This window comes from Pagrus pagrus, assembly GCF_965226575.1.
Source record: "Pagrus pagrus genome assembly, chromosome: 9".
NCBI classification, from domain to species: Eukaryota; Metazoa; Chordata; class Actinopteri; order Spariformes; family Sparidae; genus Pagrus; species Pagrus pagrus.
The window spans coordinates 8462926-8482651 of NC_140193.1; the positions used below are offsets into that span (position 1 = coordinate 8462926).

General features: G+C 41.0%; 1 protein-coding gene across 2 annotated transcripts in view; it reads left to right on the forward strand.

The window, feature by feature from the left end:
* Positions 1 to 19726, forward strand: part of ptpn4a (protein tyrosine phosphatase non-receptor type 4a) — a 76634-nt gene that overhangs the window by 52340 nt on the left and 4568 nt on the right. Inside the window, exons 11-26 of one of the 2 annotated variants that reach the window (XM_084362095.1) lie at positions 635 to 698; positions 1585 to 1757; positions 2879 to 2947; positions 3066 to 3203; positions 4136 to 4297; positions 8833 to 8992; positions 9663 to 9746; positions 10027 to 10083; positions 10255 to 10411; positions 12146 to 12312; positions 13401 to 13491; positions 13686 to 13747; positions 15295 to 15441; positions 16511 to 16639; positions 18190 to 18338; positions 19430 to 19565. In XM_084362095.1, coding sequence (XP_084218221.1) covers positions 635 to 698; positions 1585 to 1757; positions 2879 to 2947; positions 3066 to 3203; positions 4136 to 4297; positions 8833 to 8992; positions 9663 to 9746; positions 10027 to 10083; positions 10255 to 10411; positions 12146 to 12312; positions 13401 to 13491; positions 13686 to 13747; positions 15295 to 15441; positions 16511 to 16639; positions 18190 to 18338; positions 19430 to 19565 — 1945 coding nt within the window. The remainder of the gene's footprint in view (positions 1 to 634; positions 699 to 1584; positions 1758 to 2878; positions 2948 to 3065; positions 3204 to 4135; positions 4298 to 8832; positions 8993 to 9662; positions 9747 to 10026; positions 10084 to 10254; positions 10412 to 12145; positions 12313 to 13400; positions 13492 to 13685; positions 13748 to 15294; positions 15442 to 16510; positions 16640 to 18189; positions 18339 to 19429; positions 19566 to 19726) is intronic. The other variant, XM_084362096.1, reaches the window with a different exon arrangement.

Below are 19726 nucleotides of genomic sequence, written 5' to 3' on the forward strand. Positions count from 1 at the left end.
AGTACTGACAAAACATTCTTCTAACAATGGGTGTTGATAATAACAACATAAAGCAATCTATACATAAACATATGAGGCACCAGTGGCAATTTTCTTTTCCTGTATTTCTTTTTTGAATCTGATCTGCTGACTCTATTTTGGCTGATTCTGATATCCTGTCTAAAAACAGGGGAAAAAATATATCAAAAAGCATAAATGGTTACCGTTGTAGGTACAATAATCATCAAATATTATCACAATAACTGGCTGAATGGAGGAGCACCATCCAGCAAACATAATGAAATTAAAAAGCAGTGATGTGAAACATCAGGAAGGCGAGACACTGCTTGATGCCATCGCACGAGCATGACACCCTTTATTTTAGCACATTATTTGTAGATTTTGCTGTTTAACTGTATCTGGTAGATGGTTATTGAAATGTCCGACACACATTGTTCTTTTATTCAATAGTAAAGTGTTAAATCTGGTTTTGTGTTATGAGTAGTCTATGATTGAATTCCTTTTGAGGTTCTTCTTCTGCATGATTACCGACTTTTAGCTAGTAAGAGTGTAGTTTCAGTGTTTCAGCAGAGGTCATTGGCTCATTTACTGTGGAGGTACTAACTTCTGTATGGATTTTCTTTGTCTTTTCCAGGTTGAAAATAGTGAAAATCTCCTTCAAGTGCAAACAGTTCTTCGTCCAGCTGAGAAGAGAACCGGTAGGTGTACACACACACACACACACACACACACACACACACACACACACTTCTTAACAACCATCTCCCTTCCACAGTTGTGCTTGTTTGTGAACAGATGACAGAGTCTACCCCACAGTATGCTTGTTTCTGTGCATACTGACTGTACCATGTGTGTATATACTGTAGATGCTCTGCAGATGTAAGATGAGCTGTGTCTGCATATGTGTGTGTAATCAGTGTCAGATTAACCCCCTGCTGTCTGTGTCCTGGTTGACTCCGCTTTAATCCCCAACTGTGTCCTGCATCCCTTGTTTGACACATGGATCTCTTTATTCTCAATGCCACAAATAATTCCTCAGACAGCTGATCTCTGTAAGCAACTGTCACAGTCAACTGGCTTATATTTTGTTTCAGTATTCTTTTAACGTTTTTTCTTGTTTACCGAGACAAATTTAGTAGTTATTGAGTGTAAAAGTTCTTGTTTCGGCCTGCTCCCTGAATGCATCTAGAGCACTCCACCGGCCTTACAGATATGTGTTTGTATCTTCACACAACCTCCTTATTACATTACTTCCTGTTGACATAAGTGATATAAAAGTAATGTGCGGCAGTTTAAAATTTTGTGATTCCCAATCAGTTGAAATTGGTGTACAAAAATGCTGAATGTTGAAACTTCCAGCTTCTGCCACTCCTCACGTGGTAGTAGTAGAAAAGCAGCTGTGTCAAAACATTGACAGCTCAGCATTGTATAACACACTATAGTAGTAGTAATGTCCATTTTAAAATGAATATGAATTCAGGTGAAACATGTGTAACATGACATATGGTGTCAATAAAGTGGTTGTTGAGTAACTCTCTACTCAAGCACTGTCCACTTATGTTTTCATTTCCTCTCTGTGAACAGAACGAAACCCGGGAAACGTTGCTGGGTTTCAACATGGTGAACTATCGGGCTTGTAAAAACCTGTGGAAGGCCTGCGTGGAGCACCACACCTTCTTCAGGCTGGAGCGGCCCATCCCACCACAGAAGAACTTCTTTGCTCACTACTTCACCCTGGGCTCAAAATTCAGATACTGGTGAGAACAAGAGGAAACACACACACACACATACACACACACACACACACACACACACACACACACACACACACACTGTACTAGAACATGGATAAAATCCACAGAGCACACAAGGGATCTCTTGCCTTGACAGCCAGGCTTTGACAGATTGACATGTACATGCTTCATCTGCGCTGCCTTCTGTCAGACTCTCAGCAGTAGTCCTTCTTCAGGGAAACCTCACCAGAAGCACGTTTGTTTGGAAGTCAATGCAGTTGTTTCAGTTTGGGTTGAGAGGCTGAAACACTTAAAGGCTGCTGGGAGCCTCTCATGCTACATTCCCCCCTGAAAACCACAATTTAATTATTCACGGTTTTGCTCAGAAAAAGAGGAAAAAATAACTTTTTAAGTTTCTAAGTTTGGCCTTGCAACCATTCTTTTAAGTTTGTTGTGTGTTAGTGTCCATGTTCATGTGACTTTCTGTACATACTTACTTTAAAGCTAAAAGGGGAGTGAGAAATGAGAATAACAATACCAACACTTTACCCAGTTCTGTAATATGCCAATGCCGTATGACAACTTAGTTTCACTTCATTGGGAACTTTTTTTTATTATTTCCTCTTTCTATGAAATATGAGTGAGCGATGAACTGAGAGTTGGAAGTCTTGTGATGCATTATTGAGCAGCAGTGATGCAACGCGAGCCAGCCTGGCACTGATGTTTGGCTTGACGGTGTGTGTGTGGGTGTTTTTGCCCTTACTGTAAGGTATTGACAGACTTCCAATAAGGATAACAGGAACAATTTGTGTTTTTAACATGTTATTAACAGTGTACCACGTGATAAAATGATCATATTCAATATGATGGCAGATGCTCAACTCTTACTGCCGATTTGTTCTTTTTAATGCAGAATTTTTCAGGAGGATTTGAGGGACTGGTGGTACAGTAGCAGATGTAGCTCTTATTGTCTAAGAACAAAACTGTACTCTCCTCTGTTGTCACGTGAAAGAGCAAGTAAAAGTAAACTTAGCTGTAGAAATCTGTTTCTGAAACCTTGCTAAACCCAAAAGTTACACCACTTTCATTTTAGTTGAAGTTTTCCAAGAAAGTCCACTGACTGTTTCTGTGTCTTCTGTCTCTAGCGGGCGGACGGAGGTGCAGTCTGTGCAGTATGGAAAGGAGAAAGGCATCAAGGACAGAGTGTTTGCAAGGTAATGAACATCTCTCTCTTGGTAAGTTGAATCTATCCGTTGCAAGCCATTGAGGATAGATGAACACCGCATTACTGTTATTTTTAATGCGATAACTGAATTAATGTCTTGTTCTAAGCAGATCTCCCAGCAAGCCATTGGCCCGGAAGTTGCTAGGCGGAACCGACTGGGAGTCGGTCAGCAGGAACAGCCTATCAGACGAGAGACTGGAGACCCAGAGCCTGCCTACTCGCTCGCCGCCTGGGACGCCCAATCAGTGAGTCACAAGTTTTGAACAAGGGTTCACACCAGATTGAGGTTCACGTCAGTGTCATTTTTAGACGATCATGGTTGTGGAAATTTAGATTTTATTCTATTCTACATATTGAGGAATATTGAAAACGGGGCTCTCACAGTACTAGATTTTCCCTTCACAGTTATCGATGCCAAACAAACGATTTAATGATCAATCAAATCTAAATCAGTCTTTAACTTTATTTACTGTGTGTTTTGTCTTTTTTGGCGAATAAATTACCCTCTGAATACAAGTGTAGGGAGGTGGAGAGAGAATCTGTGAGCATAACTTTGAAAAAAGTTACAAAAAATTATTATATGTGAATTTTTTAACACTATATCAATATTTGACTTTTTAATATTAAGATTATCGTAAAATTTCACGACACTGCTTATTTAAAACGACAAACAACTGACATTCATTTATTGAAGATGGAAGCCAAGTATAGTTTTCAAGCATCGACATGATAAATCTCTTCGTCACTGTGATCTGCTTTCAGTTAGTAGGAAACCTGTTCTGAAAAGAGACCACATCTTAAGCAGTAGAGTCATGTCAGGGCTTTATTGGCAAACATTTATGCTGCAGAAGTGCCCTTGAGCAAGTCTCCGAAGCCAAACTCTGTAATCTCTAAAACGACTTGATTATTTCTCCCCTAAAAAACAAGAAACATTGCATAATTTAATGTCCATTCCTGCAGTTTGCATTCATAAAAGTTTTGTTATCAGCAACGAGACGATAGTTTTTCATTCCCTAAATAAAATTGGCAGAATGTGATTTGAATCAAAAACAGTCTGATTAGTAAACAAACAACAAAGTTCTGGTGCCAGCAACAGAAACATCTGAGTCAGTACCGGAAACGCTCTGTGTTGTTATCCGCAGCCCTTTAACATTACGTGTCCTTGTGCATTCATCAGGAACTCGCTGTTTGTACAAGAAGGCACACGACTACGCCCGTCGTCGGTTGGCCACCTGGTCGATCACGTGATCCACGCTTCACCCAGCCTGCCTGTCTTTTCCTCCAATCACAAGTCGGCATCGTCCACGCAGGCCAACAGCATCAGCTTGGACTCCACACCGTAAGTCTCTGACAGTCGCGGGAAATGTTCTTCTTCTTTCCTTTCTTCCACTGTATTCTTGTTTTCGATCTGTTCTGCCCTCCTTCTTCAGAGCTGTTCTCTCTGGGAAAATAAAAAACCTATCGACCTTTGACTTTGTGGCGGGAAAATAAATTTCACTGTAAATGAAGCGCCTCATAAATAAAGCACCCCTCGCAAACAGCCAGCCTTTAATTTTGAAGTTTAATTTTACTCATCAGCGTTAGTGCCACTCTGTCTGACTGCACTGCTGAGTTGACTGGTTTTTAAATGTCTGTCTGTGTCTGTGGCTTCTCCCAACAGCTCACACCCTCTCCCAGAGTCACTTAGCCGGGCCCCATTGAAAAGATGAACCCTTTGAAAGGCAGCCTGTAAAATGTGTTTATAGTGCGGAGCAGGGCGGAGAGGTTGTACAACAGGGCTGAACTAGGAATTAGTCTGTGTGAATGTCACACACTATAAAATATCTGGTGAATTCCCTTAACTACTACTATAAAGTTCCTCATTTCTGTTTCAAGGCCTGAAACCTGAGTAAAAGGTCCGACATCTTCATAATTTATTCATTAGGAATCTTCATTTATCACAAACCTCAATTTTATAGCTCAAATATTTTCTCAAAATGTTTTAGCATGGCCTTTAGCACTTGACAGAAGTGGTTGTTTTGAAGGGACATTTCTAGCAGTGTTTGTTGCGACAAATCCGGGTGTTTTGATGGGGACCTCGCAACATTTCCTGTCGTGTTTGTGGAGACCAAAGCTGTATATTTTTCACAGGAGGTTGGGACATTTCTAGCCCTGTTTGTTGCGACAAAACTGGGTGGTTTGATGGAGGCCTCGGGCCATTTACTGCCGTGTTTGTGGCAACAGAAGTGGGTGTTTTTGAAGGAGACCATGGGACATTCCCATCAGTGTTTGTGGTGACCAAAACCAGATGTTTTTCACAGGAAGTTGGGCAAACTCCAGCCATGTTTGTGGCGACCAAAACAGGTATTTTAAGCCAAACCATGATATTTTCCTAACCATAACCAAGTGGTTTTTGTGCCTAAACTCAACCAGAGCAGAGAGAAATAGACAACTGAACCTAAACAAACGTGAAGTTGCAACTGAAAGAACGCCAGCTTGAAGTTATATGTGGTTTTGCAGGCTAACATTTATTCTGGCGATTGGGTTGTGTTAAACTAAGGCTGGTGAGTCAAAAATGATTGTTCTGAATAGAAAAATCCTTAAAGCCACTTAATAAATGCTTAAAATACCATGGTATTATCTTTGATTGTCCAGCTGGAGCATTTTGCTATATTGAGCTGGAAATGAGCCACGAGTATAAGATGCTCACATGTGCTGTTGCCTGAATGAGGAAAGAGATGCATTGAAGATACGGCGTGCTGTTTGTGTTGACACTGCCGGAGTGTGTGTGTGTGTGTGAGAGAGAGAATAGAGATGGAGGGCTTGAACAGTTCTCAGTTGGAAATCAGAGTGGTTAAGTAACATTACAGTGGTATTTCCGCTGCCCACAAAGCTACACATACACACACAATAACACACACCAAGTTGTTGGCTCGTCATCCCGTTCGAGAGCCAGAAGATGACATAATCACCTGCTCTCTCTTCCACAGACAACACACACTTTATCCATGGGTATTATTTTATTGGCTTTATGTGGTTTGTCCATGATGTGAGTCATTTCCGTTTTTAAATTCCCACCTTACATCACATTTTATGCTGCAATAAATCCTGAATGTTTCATTTATTATTAATCACATACCACAAATTGTATGGCTCAGATATTTTCTCAAATTGATTTAGCATGGCCTTCAGCACTTTCCTGTGTTTTGGTGACAGAAGTGGTTGTTTTGAAGGAAACCTGGGGCCATTTCCAGCTGTGTGTGTTCACGGCGACAGAAGCAGGTGTTTTGAAGGAGACTTGGGACCTTTCAAACCGTGTTTGTGTTAAATTATTGACTAATTGTAAACACTCAGTTAACTTGTATATTCGGTTGGTAGTCAGTCTTTTCAACATCTTTTCTCTGTCAGTTTGTTGACAGATGTGTTTGAAATATCACCAGAATTATCGTCGAACTCTATTCAAGTGTTTTTATGTGATTTGCACATGAAAGATTTGTGTTGTACGAAGTTTTGTGACAGCCGTTCTTCTCGTGTACATATTATTGTCCAGTCAATCATCATCATCATGCTGTTAATCTCAGCTTTTAGCACAAAAACATTTCTTAATGCAAGGATGAGTTGAAAGGAGTTGTTTACATGATGACAAGCACTATGTGGCAGGCAGAGGCAACTGGTGAAAATGAATGTTTTGCCAAATTTTCTGTAAATTTCAGCTTCCCAAGTTCCCAATCCACCAATTTTCTTGCAGAAATGATTCTTCCCCTGTATGTGAATGATTACTTTATCCTTTATTTGGGCCATTAAGAAGTCAAAGATGAGAAACACACATCTAAGAGTAGGCTGGACCCTCCAAATCTCAGATATTACAGCAACTAGATCATTTCCAAAAGTAGATTATTGTCAGAAGAAATAAATCCATGTTTTTCTTAGTTTTCGTATTTCCAGCGTCCTCCTTCAGGTCCATCTCTTTTTCTCAGTCCCACAATCCAAATTTTTCCCAATGTTCCTCCAAGATTTCCCTCCAATAAAAACTAAATTAGAATCTCCCACAGGCCGCAGTCATACGCCGTGTTAGTTTCACTCAAGAGCTTTACAACAAAGCCGTAGCTTTTGGGACGCTCTCACTATAATGTTCTGTTTTTAGCTCTGAAAAGTGAAAATTATCTGTTTAGCTAACCGCGGTACATTACTGTGATGGTTTTTAAAATGCAGTGCCTTTATGTCCTTGGTGTCAGGGAACAAAAAGGTACAATTATAGAATAAACTTTAACACTTCATGTGACTATATGATGCGCTCATTGATGCAAAGGAAAAGCTGGCCTTGGAAAAAAGATAATTTTGTGTGAAAAACTCTTGGGTGTGCACTGTGTTTTAAATTGATCTTTTAGTGGTGAGACAGGGAGCTTTATAGCACTTTCGTTTTTAGACTCGGTCTTCTCATGTGCCCACATGTGGTTCATCTGTCACCGTGAACTCTAATTTAGCTCTGTCTTCTGTCGGGCTTTTAAAAAAAATAAAGTGACTTAGATTTTGGTTGCGACGACGTTCATACGAAGTCTTAAAAGATTGAAAAATGTTATTTTCTCACCCTCACGCTGAGGGTAAATCGGGTGAAGTTTCGTAATCCACAAAACATTCCTGGAGCGTCACAGCAAAACAGTGTTGCAGCATTTTCAGTAAACAGCTGAAGCAGATGGGGACTTGTTTTAAAACGTAAACAAACACCTGACCAAGAAATATAATATTGTTACATACAGCTCGTCTGGAATAATAAATCAATTTATGTTTTCATGTGCTTGATTTTCAAAATAATCTGGTGTTTCATGATGATATTTGTTCGTCTCCTGGCGACAAAGTTTGCGCAAAAAGAAATAATCATGATCAAAACACACAGTCGAAGTGGGGAAATTGTGGGACTAAATGATTTATCATGAAATTAATCTGTTGCAGCCCTTGTCTGGAGTAGACACGTTTTTTATCTCCTCATCTGAGGTCCTTGGCTGAGTTGTCGTGATGTGTGGAGACACTTCATATTCATTCAGTCTCCTGTGTCGTGTTGAGGAAACGCAGTGATGTAGGAGGATGTTCTGTCTTGGCTCATGCCTGCTGTGCACTGCCCTCCTTCTGAAAGCCTGACCTGGTTTTGACCCATAATAAATGTTAGCTTCAGCGTGTGTATTTAAGACACAAAGTGGCACCAGTAGCATCAGCCAAAACAAAGTCAATGCTCTTTGACTGGTGCTCTCGCCCCTGAGGAGTGCCTGCACACAACCTCTCTCTCTCACACACACACACTCGCAGAAAGAGGCAGAGAGTGAAATGGCTCGCTTTTACCCCCCAGAGAGCGAGCCATGATGCCGCTGAAAGCCTTACCTGACTGACCGCGTTGTTTCATCATACGCACTGGCTGCCTTTTATTGTCTGGATGATGGAGGAGGGGTGTTTTCTTTCCTCTCGCAGCCCTTTTATTGAGGTTAATGCATTGTGACTAACACAGTGCTATTAAGCCGCTCTGTCTCTTGCAATCTCTTTCTCTCTCACTTCCCTTTATCTGGTTTTCCTCCATTCGTCTCGTTTTCCTCGCAAACCCCACCTCTTTAACAAACAGGACAATCTTCAGCCGGATCCTTACATGTGTCTTTTTTGCTTTGTGCCTTTGGTTTCCCTGTAAAGATGCAGTGTTTTGTTCTTTACTGAAGAGACATGATCAAAAGGGATGTATCGCCGCTTTGCCCAATCATATCGCCTAAAACTAAACACTTCTCCCAACCATTTTTCTTAATTTCTGTCTTAAAAAGGGCTTTTTTTGGCATGGAAAACAGTAGTACTACTGTTTCTGTCTCCTTGTCTCTGTACCTGACTTTTCTTCTCCCTCTCTTTCTTTGCCTCTGTCAGGTCTCCGGAGGGGATCGACAGCCAACCTCCAGCTCTGCCCCCCAAGCAGCTGAGCAGAAAGACCTTGAGCCAGATCATCCAGGCCCACTCCCAGCAGAGCCTCCTGGACAACCACCTCAACGAGATGTACGATGTTCCCGTCAACGCTGACAAGACCACGGTCAGTATGCCGACACGAGAAGCCCAGTCGCATGAAGCTTTTTAATAAGATATTCGCCACGGTGGTCCTCTTCAGTATCATTGAAAAATATGAGGAGATACAATGCTTAAGTAAGGAAAACGCAACATCTTCAGTCTGCAGTAAGACTTCCTTGTAGAGCGTTACAACATTCATAGGAACTTCAAACTTACTTTTAGCATGTAGGTCTAGCCGACATCAACCCCCCCATAGACGGCTATTTCCAGCAAACAAACCGACTCCCACTAATTGTTACCTGCCCAGGATCAAACAGCAGACAGATAAAGTTGGTGCAGCGCTGCTGAACAATGGAGAGCTAAATGGAGGGTCGATATTGGCCCTAAATAAAAGTCAGTGCTTTTGTTGCTCTGTCTGCTGAATTGCTTTACTGTTTGTTGTTTGTTTTATGTTTTGATTCTTTTCTTTTGACCCCTAATGGCCAAATAAAACCAAACATTGACGCTTTAAATCTTGATCCTAAACTGAGGATGAGGTGTTCGGATTCCAGTCAAGTGAAGATTTAGACTTGCATTTTCTTTTTGTTCACCGATTTCGTCCACCACACAGTGCTGTCTGGTGATAGAGCTGCGGTCAATATTCCTGTGTTTTGAAGAAAGCCGTATGTGACTCTGATGTACTTTTGCTGTTGCAGCTAAATGGAGTCGTCCCTCATGATAATCTGGTCCTGATCAAGATGAGACCCGACGAACACGGACGTTTCGGCTTCAACGTCAAGGTGAGAGCTGGGACACAAAAGGAAATATTGTTTTCAAGTTCCTTGACACATCTCTTCATGTTGAAATGTAAACTCTTCACTAAGATTAAAGGGAAAGCGAGTGCCATCCACAACTTAAGTTGAGATGATGGTAGAGTTCATCAGTTGTCTGTCAAATCCAAGTTGTTAGTTTTGAGTAATTGTAGAGTATCCAGCAGTATGCTTCTCTTAACTCAGGCAGCTTGTTGAGGCGTACATACAGGTGGCTGTCATCTCAAATTGTGTGTCTGTGTGTTTCCAGGGTGGAGCTGACCAGAAGATGCCCATCATTGTGTCTCGAGTGGCTCCGGGAACATCAGTAAGTCAACAACCTGCATATATAGTCACTACATGATGAATACTGAATTTTCTTTCAATAGAAAAAACAGATGCAGCTTCATAAATAGCCACTTTTTTAGTATGTATATGTATAAAATCTCAGAACTCAGACTCATTAGTCTCTTCGTCTTTCCTTTCTTTACCTCTTCAGGCCGACCTGTGCGTGCCGCGCCTCAACGAGGGCGACCAGGTGGTCTTGATTAATGGACGGGACATCTCTGACCACACCCACGATCAGGTGGTCATGTTCATCAAGGCCAGCTGCGAGAGCCACTCTGGAGAGCTCATCCTATTGGTCAGACCAAATGGTGAGTTGTTCCCAGTGGTTGGTATCTACTGTTATAATATCCACCTCTGTTCACTTCTGTGTGAGTGAAGGAGCAAATAAAACATTTGCCTCAAGTGGCCAAGGCAAATTTGCATCTTGGCTTTGCATGAAGTTCAACTTTGGTGAACTCTGACCAGCAAAGTCGCAACCAAACAAACCAGCAAACTGACTTGTGTGTGCCTCACATCCTGCTCTGCCCACATTCAGCACCACTAGGCGATGGTCATTCGCCTGCATTTGCGTATGTGTGACTGTATCCCATCTCTGATAAATAAGAAGGAGGGTTAAAAAAAACAGTGGAAAAACATACAGTGTGATTCACATGACACTGCAGCGCTGAATCACAGTGACCTGACTCCTTATAAAAATGACGCACTGAGGGTTTCTGTTTATTTACGTCTTTTGTTGTTGGCGTGGATTTGATTTCAAGATTTTACAGTTGTTTTGTCCACCTTTGTGTATTTCAGCCTTGAAAAGAGATTACTACAACTGTTTCTTAAAACACTACTATCTGAGTTGATGAAGAAGAAATTCTTTCTAACTTTTTATTTAGTTACTAGTGAACTTGTGATTGTGTTATGCTAAGGATGTCCTCGTTCCATACTAAGTACCTAAGTTTGAGTGTGCATACTATTTTCCAGCGAATTATTATGATTATAGCATGCAAGCCTGGCATAAATATCCCACAATGCAGTGCAGTAGTGACGACAACATCAACAGCATAAGAGACAATGACGTAATGTCAATAGTGCTTCACTTTAAGTGTGAGTAAGCTTTCAGTTTGCACTTTCAGTTTAAACTTATATTAGAATCCTAACTATGTGTATTTTACATAGACTTTTTCTTGTTTCAGTCTCATCAAATTAAAACTACTGACAATTAATTAAGGTTATTGTTGAGTTTCGGGTCAGATGTCAACAATATCCAAACACCACATTTCATAGTCCTCCTCTGTTTGCTTGGTTGTCATGGCGACAGCTCTGTTGTCATCTGAAGTTTGTCGTACCTCAGGTGATACAAGCGGGTTTTTCACTCGGTTTGCCCGACTCATTACAGTTTCATCTCGCAGTTGCTGGGTGTAAATATTTAGTAATAATCTAATCTCTATGTGAGAAATACTTTGTGTGGTGCAACCTGTTTTGATTTAGTGCTGCATGAATCTTCACTTTGTTAACACTGGAGTGATAACAAGGAAAAGTGTAACATACAGACAGCTGGTACCGCCCACTCCTGAGAATTAACAGCTTCACATCTGGTCACCAGTTTCACTCCTTCTTCTCCTTCTTCTTCTGGACTGCACAGTCTCACTTGTGTAATTTTAATGGACATCTACCGAAGAATGGAACGAGTACAACAGGCTTTCAGCTATATGTATTCATTATGTAGAAAGATGTCAAAGCTTTTCCTTTAATCAGCATCAGCAAAGTGGGAGGGGAGCTTTTAAAGATGATGAAACATGGAAATTCTTGGTATTCTAACTGGGTCAGAGAGGGATTTATGCACTATATCCTCTCTTACATCAGAGCAGATATAAGATTGCATCAATGTATTGAATGCCTGTCAGCTCACATTATTTTATATTGCTGTATTAAATGTAAGCATATACATGGATGAACTGTATAGTCCCCTGATCCAGCACATTGTTCCTCCAGATAAATCACCTTCTGCTGTGTGTTTTATAAACCGTGACGTATTTCCTCCCTGTCCCGTCCAGCCATCTACGACGTCGTGGAGGAGAAGGCGGATTCAGAGCCAGATTTTCAGTACATCCCTGAGAAGTCCCCTCAGGACCCCGCCCAGCTAGACCAGCATGCTTTGAGGGACTCCATGGTCACACTGAAGGAAGGCCTGATCAGCGGAGCCATACTGGCACAATTTGATGTGAGGAGAAAGAGAAATAAACACACACAAACACACAGACACTCTGCATATATACCCAAACAAACTTGTGGGAATGTAGGTTTTGTTTTTTGTTTTTTTTTACCAGGATTATTCCAATTGAGACTAAGATTCTCCTGTACAAGTTTCACATGAATCAAACAGCAACTTAAAACAAACATAAATATCTTCAGAAACGAGCGACTACTGTAACTTAAAAAGAATCAGAGGTTTGACTGAGTGTTTCCTCCTACACATTCTTATAACTTCCTGTCCTTTATCATAGCGACTTAACGGTTTCCTGTTTGAAGATGTGTGTTGTGCTTTTACTGAGGATTGTTAGATGCAAACACACGGTCACATAAATGCTCACAAAGCCACTGCATGACAGCTCTCATGCACACAACGGTACTTAATTGTTAAGTGGAATTAAGTTAATTGTTACTTAAGTGTTTGTTAAGTATTTTCAATGCATCTGATACACTTTCACGGGGCCTCAGACTCAAGAGTGCACTATGTAGTTTTGGGGATGATTTTTTTTTTTTTTTTTTTTTTAGCTATATGGCGGACCCTGCCACTTTTCTAGCTACAAACAGTGTTCTGTGGACCTTATTTTCCTCTGAGAACTGCTTATTTATTCTGTTATGGAAAAAATAGATATCTCTGTGTTTGAATTATTACCTCATTAATATTGTAAATATAAAAGTTCTGAGTTTGAATTTCTTCACCAAAACTACATACTGCTCCTTTATCGCCACTTTAATCCTTATTTTCCAAGTGGAGGAGTAATCAGGTCTGGTCTGGGACCTCGGTTGTCACCATTGTTCGTCCCAGATTATCTGGTAATGTGAGAGGTCTTTAACATCCCGAACATGAGTTTCTAGATGTATTTAAAAGTCATATTTTTGCATTTTAATGCGTAAACATTAGAGTAAAACAGCCGTGTATTTTGAGTTTTGGTGGGGTGAGATCAAAAAGAGCCAGTTGCCTGTTTTATCTGTTTAACAAAATGAAAATCATAATAAACATGCAATGCAGGATAAAGTAGAATCAAATTAAAAATCTATTCATTTGTGTTTGTTTTCTTGCAGCAACTGTACAGGAAGAGGCCGGGGATGACCATGCTGTGTGCCAAATTACCTCAGAACGTTTCCAAAAATCGCTACAGAGACATCTCTCCTTGTACGTGACTGCACACTCCTCTCTATTTCTGTTGGCTCCTGCGTTTAAATACATACCGACATTAACCTTTTGTACCTTCCATCACGCTCTCTCTCTTCACTACGTTTTCTTTTCTTTCTTTCTTCCTTCGTCAATGATTCTCGGTCTTTTTCTCCACGTGTAATCTCTTCCCTCCCTTTTTGTTGTCTCCACAGACGATGCCACTCGGGTCATTCTGAAAAGCACAGATGACTACATCAATGCAAATTACATCAATGTGAGTTCGCTCCTCCTTATTTTCTCTCTTTCATCTCTCCGTCAATATCTCTGCGTTTTGCTCGTTTGAGGCGTGCTGGGTGGTCTGCTTTTCTAACCATCAAAACACATGTTGAAACACTACGGCGGCCACACTGTTGAATGAATTAACCACATGAGCTTCACGAGCGAACAACCTCCCAAGTTAATGTTCTGCATGCGTTTGAGTCCAACTAACAGCAGATCGTGTATGAGCCCGTTGGAGTGAACATTTCTTTTTTTATTAATTAAAGCCCTTCACAGTCAGCTGTAATGTGACTGCCTTCATTTATCAGTTTTAGCCTTTTTGGAAGTCAAACTTTTGTCGTCTGTGTTATGTGAATACTCTGTAGTGGCTCTATTGAACATTACAGAGGGAGTAGCACGCTGAAACAATGACATGAAGGAAGAATGGTGTTGTAGTTGAGTGATTGTTAATGATCATTGTGAGCGTGAAGGACACTCGCCCCCTCTTCTCACTCATCTAATCAGCCCTTTACAGCCACTTTTACATTTTCTGATTAATGTGATGATTTGTTAGATGCTGCCTATTGTCAATCTGACATTTCCCAGGCATTGCTAAAAATGACATGACCTTCAATTTAATTTAATTTGTATTTGCTCTATTTGCTGAAATCTAGGGAGACTAATGTTCGTGTGGTGTTTTTGTTTTGTCAACAAGAAATGATAATTAAATGGGAAATTTACAGCAGTGCTATTGGACAGTTTGAACAAGACGTACAATTAAAGCTGCAATATGTAAGAATTTAGTTTAAAACATTAAAAATAACTAAACATTTATCACAATATCATCAAAATGTGAAGAAATAAGAGTGTGAAGAAATATCAAAGATGTAAATGTACTGCATTGCTGAGGTATTTACTGAAGTTAGCACGCTAACTAGCTAGCCCCAGCTCATTCCTCTTTCATAAAACGCCTCCAAGGTCCCAGTCCAGACTGCTAGATGCACGTCTAACTGGGCTAGCTACAGTTAGCACCTACTGTACTCTGGTGATATGCTGCTCTATTTGTTTGGAGTATGATATTGAGAGATGGCCAGTTCTTATATATTGCTTCTTTTCAGAAAATAAGCTCAAGTTTATGATACTTAAACTTGGCGTAAATGCAGCCGCCAGAAGTAAAAATGTAAAAATCTCTTAGGCTCCAGTTAACCACAGGCCTTCTGTCAGGTATCTTACCAAAAACGCATTAAAAAAAACCATTGAGTGCAGAATTTCTGAGTCATCTCAGGGTTTCAGGACTCTGTGATTGAAGCTCTTGCTGCTGTAACTTTGGCATTATCTGATGGCATTCACTTCCAACTTCAATGTTCAATGTTACTATGTTTGACCTTGTACAGTAAGTGACTCAGTGTTTCAGAAAAACATCTACTGTAGCTCTCTGCACTGCTGAAAACACACAAAACACATCCTTCCTCTCGACACTAACAAGGACGAGAAGCTATTGGGTGAGACCACTGCAACGTGATTTCTCTGAATCTCATTCTCTGTGTCTCTTTCTCTCTGTAGATGGAGATTCCAGCCTCCAGTCTGATAAACCGCTACATTGCGTGCCAGGGCCCGCTGCCCAACACCTGCCCTGACTTCTGGCAGATGACATGGGAGCAGGGCTCATCTATGGTGGTCATGCTGACTACGCAGGTCGAGAGAGGGCGGGTACGTAGAAGAATCCCACTGAGGGTCTGCAGCATGTTAAAAAGAAAAATGTTTTTCTTTGTCCATGAATCCAAAAGAAACGTTATTGCACACATAGATTTGTTGGATTCTCTCAAACTGACTGAGTCCGTTTAGCGCCAAAATAATGGCTGTGTATTCGGACCCGTGTCCACATGAATTTCTTTTCTCTTTTCTCGAGACAGTGTGTACTATAGCATGCGGCCATCTAGAGTAAAAGTGCTGCGCCCAGCGTCCTGTTTCTGAACGCTCTAATTTAGTTTGTGCGGCTGCTCCAAGTGCTTCGTCGCTGTCACTCTTTTTCAGGCAACCAATCATATATCAGATCAGGGTTGCGTTTGTTGGGTCTGAACCAAGCAAACGTGTTTTCCTACACCTGGAGTACAAGATTTGCCATCTCTGTAGTACTACTGTGACTGTTTTGTCACATATTTGACCTTAATCAAAACAAATTCAGCTCCTGCGATTTGGATATTCCATGTGGCCATATTGTGATTCTGATAAGATGAGATCGACTGTGCGTCCTCACTGTGTATCATGTAATGCGAGATACTTCTTTACTTAAATCTACTGTGAAAATTTTTCATTGTTTACCAAGACGGAGCTTCTGCTGCTTCTGTTGTTTTGTTAATTTGAGCATTGTTCATTAAAAACACAAAGTGAGTGAAAGTCGTGTTGCTGTAAGTGTGAAAACAATCCGACTTACTCATCAAACCAGGTGTGAATTCAAAAACAGAAATGCTTAGTTTGCTCATTCCTCTTGAAATTAGTAAGAAGTGTTGTTTAGTTGTGTTGATCATTTATCACCTGGAGGTTCATATGGATCCAGATGGACTGAACATGTAGCGTGTGCATTATATTTGTGTATTTAACATAAGAACAAAGAACAGATGGCTAACTTCAGAGTTGCAGCAGAACTTGACCTCTGACCCCCGAGCTGAGAATAACAGTTGTGACCTGTTAGGTAAATTAGACGTTCACTTGTAAACTGAATGCTTTGTGTGTGTGTGTGTGTGTGTGTGTGTGTGTGTGTGTGTGTGTGTGTTTGTAGGTGAAGTGTCACCAGTACTGGCCCAATCCAGACAGCAGCGCCACCTACGGAGACTTCACAGTAACGTGCCACAACGAAGAGGGCAACTCTGCCTTCCTGGTCCGGGAGATGACTCTAACTCACACACAGGTAAACACACTAACACACAGAGAGGGACACACAGAAGGGACGGGAAGGTGAAGAGGAGACAGAAAAGTGATAACCGGAGCAGGTTAGCGAGGTCCAATCACAGAGCAGGGACCGGCGTCTCGGGAAAGGACGAGCCGCCGATGGGCCCCGAGGAGGTGTGTTGCCATGGTGACCAGTGTGGGCTGTTCTTTTTCTGGATCCCGCTTTGCTGCATGCGGGCCACGTATTGGGATCTGGTTGCCATGACAACCCCCAACCACCCCAGTCAGTCACATTGCTGAAATAGAGAGAACAGAGGAACCAAACAGAGAGAAGTGGGACGACGAGAGTTGAAACGGAGAATGTAAGTTTGTCTTGTTTTGATGCTCACAGTCCCACTTCAGCATGGTGAACTTTTTAATTTGCCACCTGAACCGAAGGCTTTTTATTTGTTTTTGTGTCTTGAGTTTCCTCTCCAGTACAAAGGTCATCTAGCACGCTGGCAATGAGGGCTAAATCTAATTGAAAATGAACTTTTAATGGAGGATCAAGTGTTCCCGCTGCTTCCTCCCGGTTTCCAGCTGTCTGTGTCTTCCTGATTACTTCTCTGTGTGTTGCCCATGTATCATGGGCTGTAGGAGGAGGCAATTAGCATTCTCCTCTGCCTGTGATTGTTGCTATGGAGATAGATGTGTTACCATGGCAATGGCAGCGAGGCAATATTAAAGAGGAACACGAGGGCTCTGAGTCGCGCTCGAAGCAGTGGTCAGTAGCTGTCCGCTGTAGGCTCTGTTTTTGTTTGAGTCGTCACCGTTGTGTCCCTGCTGGGTTTAAATATCACGGACTCTAGATTTGTGATTACTGAGCAACACATTACCTCGTTACAGTATCGTGTTTGACGGTTGTTTTCTTTCTCTTTAGTGTAAATAAAAGGCAAAGTGTGGCATTTCTTTGATTTCTAATTTAACTGCAGAAAAATCTGAAAAATCAGAATTTTGCCAAACATAATAAGTAGGACATTAACAAGAAGGATAAAAAGCAAGTCCTGCAAGTCAACAGAAAATATAAAATTGACAATCATATATGTAAAAATAGCATAAAAACAATAAATCTATTAACAGTATGTAAAATACTGTTATTTAAATGAAAAAGCTGTGAAGTTTTGTCCAGGAATATGCAGAAAATATTCTCATCATTATCTTGTGTTCATAAAATAGGAAAGAACAATGTGAAAAACCAAGTGGTCCAGTGCAGTGGAAAAAATAAAGCCACTGTTTGTTATTCACACTGCCCGTTTCATAACATGTTTAAAGGCCATAATTACACAAACAGGGCACAGTGCAGTCTCCCCCTGAGGACAAACAGCTCAATGAAACATGCTATGAGGTCGCCCACATGAAATATAAGAACCAGCTTTGAACCGGCTCTGAGTAAGAGTGATATCTGAGAATAATTAATTACTCAGGAAGCTCTCAAAAGCCTCAAATAATAAAGAAGCCTCCCTGAAAGGCATGAAAATGTAATATGAAGTCATGTCTCTTCTTCCTTTCTCTTCTCCTGTGTGTGTTCAGAGTGAGCAGCAGAGAGAGCTCACCCAGATTCAGTACCTGGCCTGGCCGGACCACGGCGTTCCTGACGACTCCACTGATTTCCTGGACTTTGTGGCTCTGGTACGGACCAAACGGGCCGGACAGGACCAGCCGATGGTGGTCCACTGCAGGTATACAGCTGTTCTCTTTGTGAATTATTTGAAGTGGCGATCTGACTGATACTGAAGCCTTCTGCTTTTCAGGTTAATCATGGAGACTTCAGTATTTAGGTCCTCTTATGTATCCAAACTCCACATAACCTCACTGACCAGCAGATCCAGGCTAAGCTAACAAACCACTAGAGTGATGTAACCAAATAGATGGCGATGCTGATTGGACACATTACTTTACTTCCTTGGGTGATGTATTGTAAACAATGCAACATGAGTGATAGCCAGCAACATGGAGGATGAGGAGCTAGTGCAACTATCTTTGATGCAATAATATGTTTTATTGATGCAAATTCAAAAAGCTGTTTCAAGTCTTGTAACAAGACAAGATGACTGGTTGCTCTATTTAGCGCAATGTAGGAAGTCGTGTTGGGTGCTTCTGGTAAACAGGAGAAAACGGTAATTACAAAGGCAATCCAGGCACTCCAAACAAGAACATATCAAAAACCGAGGAAGGAGATATTAAAAAGCAAAACACAGACCTGGTTCATGGGGGGTGAGGAGACCTTCTTGATTTTGAGTGGTGTAAGAAAACTTCTTAAAAAATATACAGTAGTCCCTCATCTCATCATTTTGATTTACTACATTGATTTAATACACACTCACATACATGTGAGTAAAACATTGTTCTCCACAGTAGCAACATGTGTGACGCCATGAAAGAAAGTTACTACAGGAAAAAGAAAAAAGTCCCTGGATGTATAAAAAAGTTCCCAAGGGGGAGAAGTTCAGATCAGTTCAATCATGTTGGTGGATGGGGGGCAGGATCAGGAAGAAGAAAACAGTGAACTTGTCAAAAAAGAAGCTTATTAAGAATGCATGATTGTTAAAATAAAAATAAAAAAAGATGTTAAAGAATTGAAAAAAGTTCGCAAAAATTAGAGAGAAAGGAGGATATAATATCCTCAAAACTGCTTGTTTCACACAAACTTCCTGTGGACTTTCACTATTTGGGTTAATTGTGCACTTTATCATATCAGTTGTTCTGTAATGTTATTGTAATGCATTGAATATAATACCAAATATTGTCTGTTGTGTTTTGTTTTTTCCAGTGCGGGGATCGGTCGGACGGGGGTTCTGATCACCATGGAGACAGCATTGTGTCTAATGGAGTGCGGTCAGCCGGTGTATCCTCTAGATATCGTCAGGACCATGAGAGACCAGAGGGCCATGATGATCCAAACGCCCGTATGTAGACCAGGCCCACAACTAATGATTACTTTTATTTGTGATTAATCTGCAGATAATTTTCTCGATTAATAGATTAGTCTTGAAAAAGTCACAAAATAGTAAAGAAAATGCTCATCGCAATGACCCAGAGACTCTTCATTTACTGTCAAATGACAAAG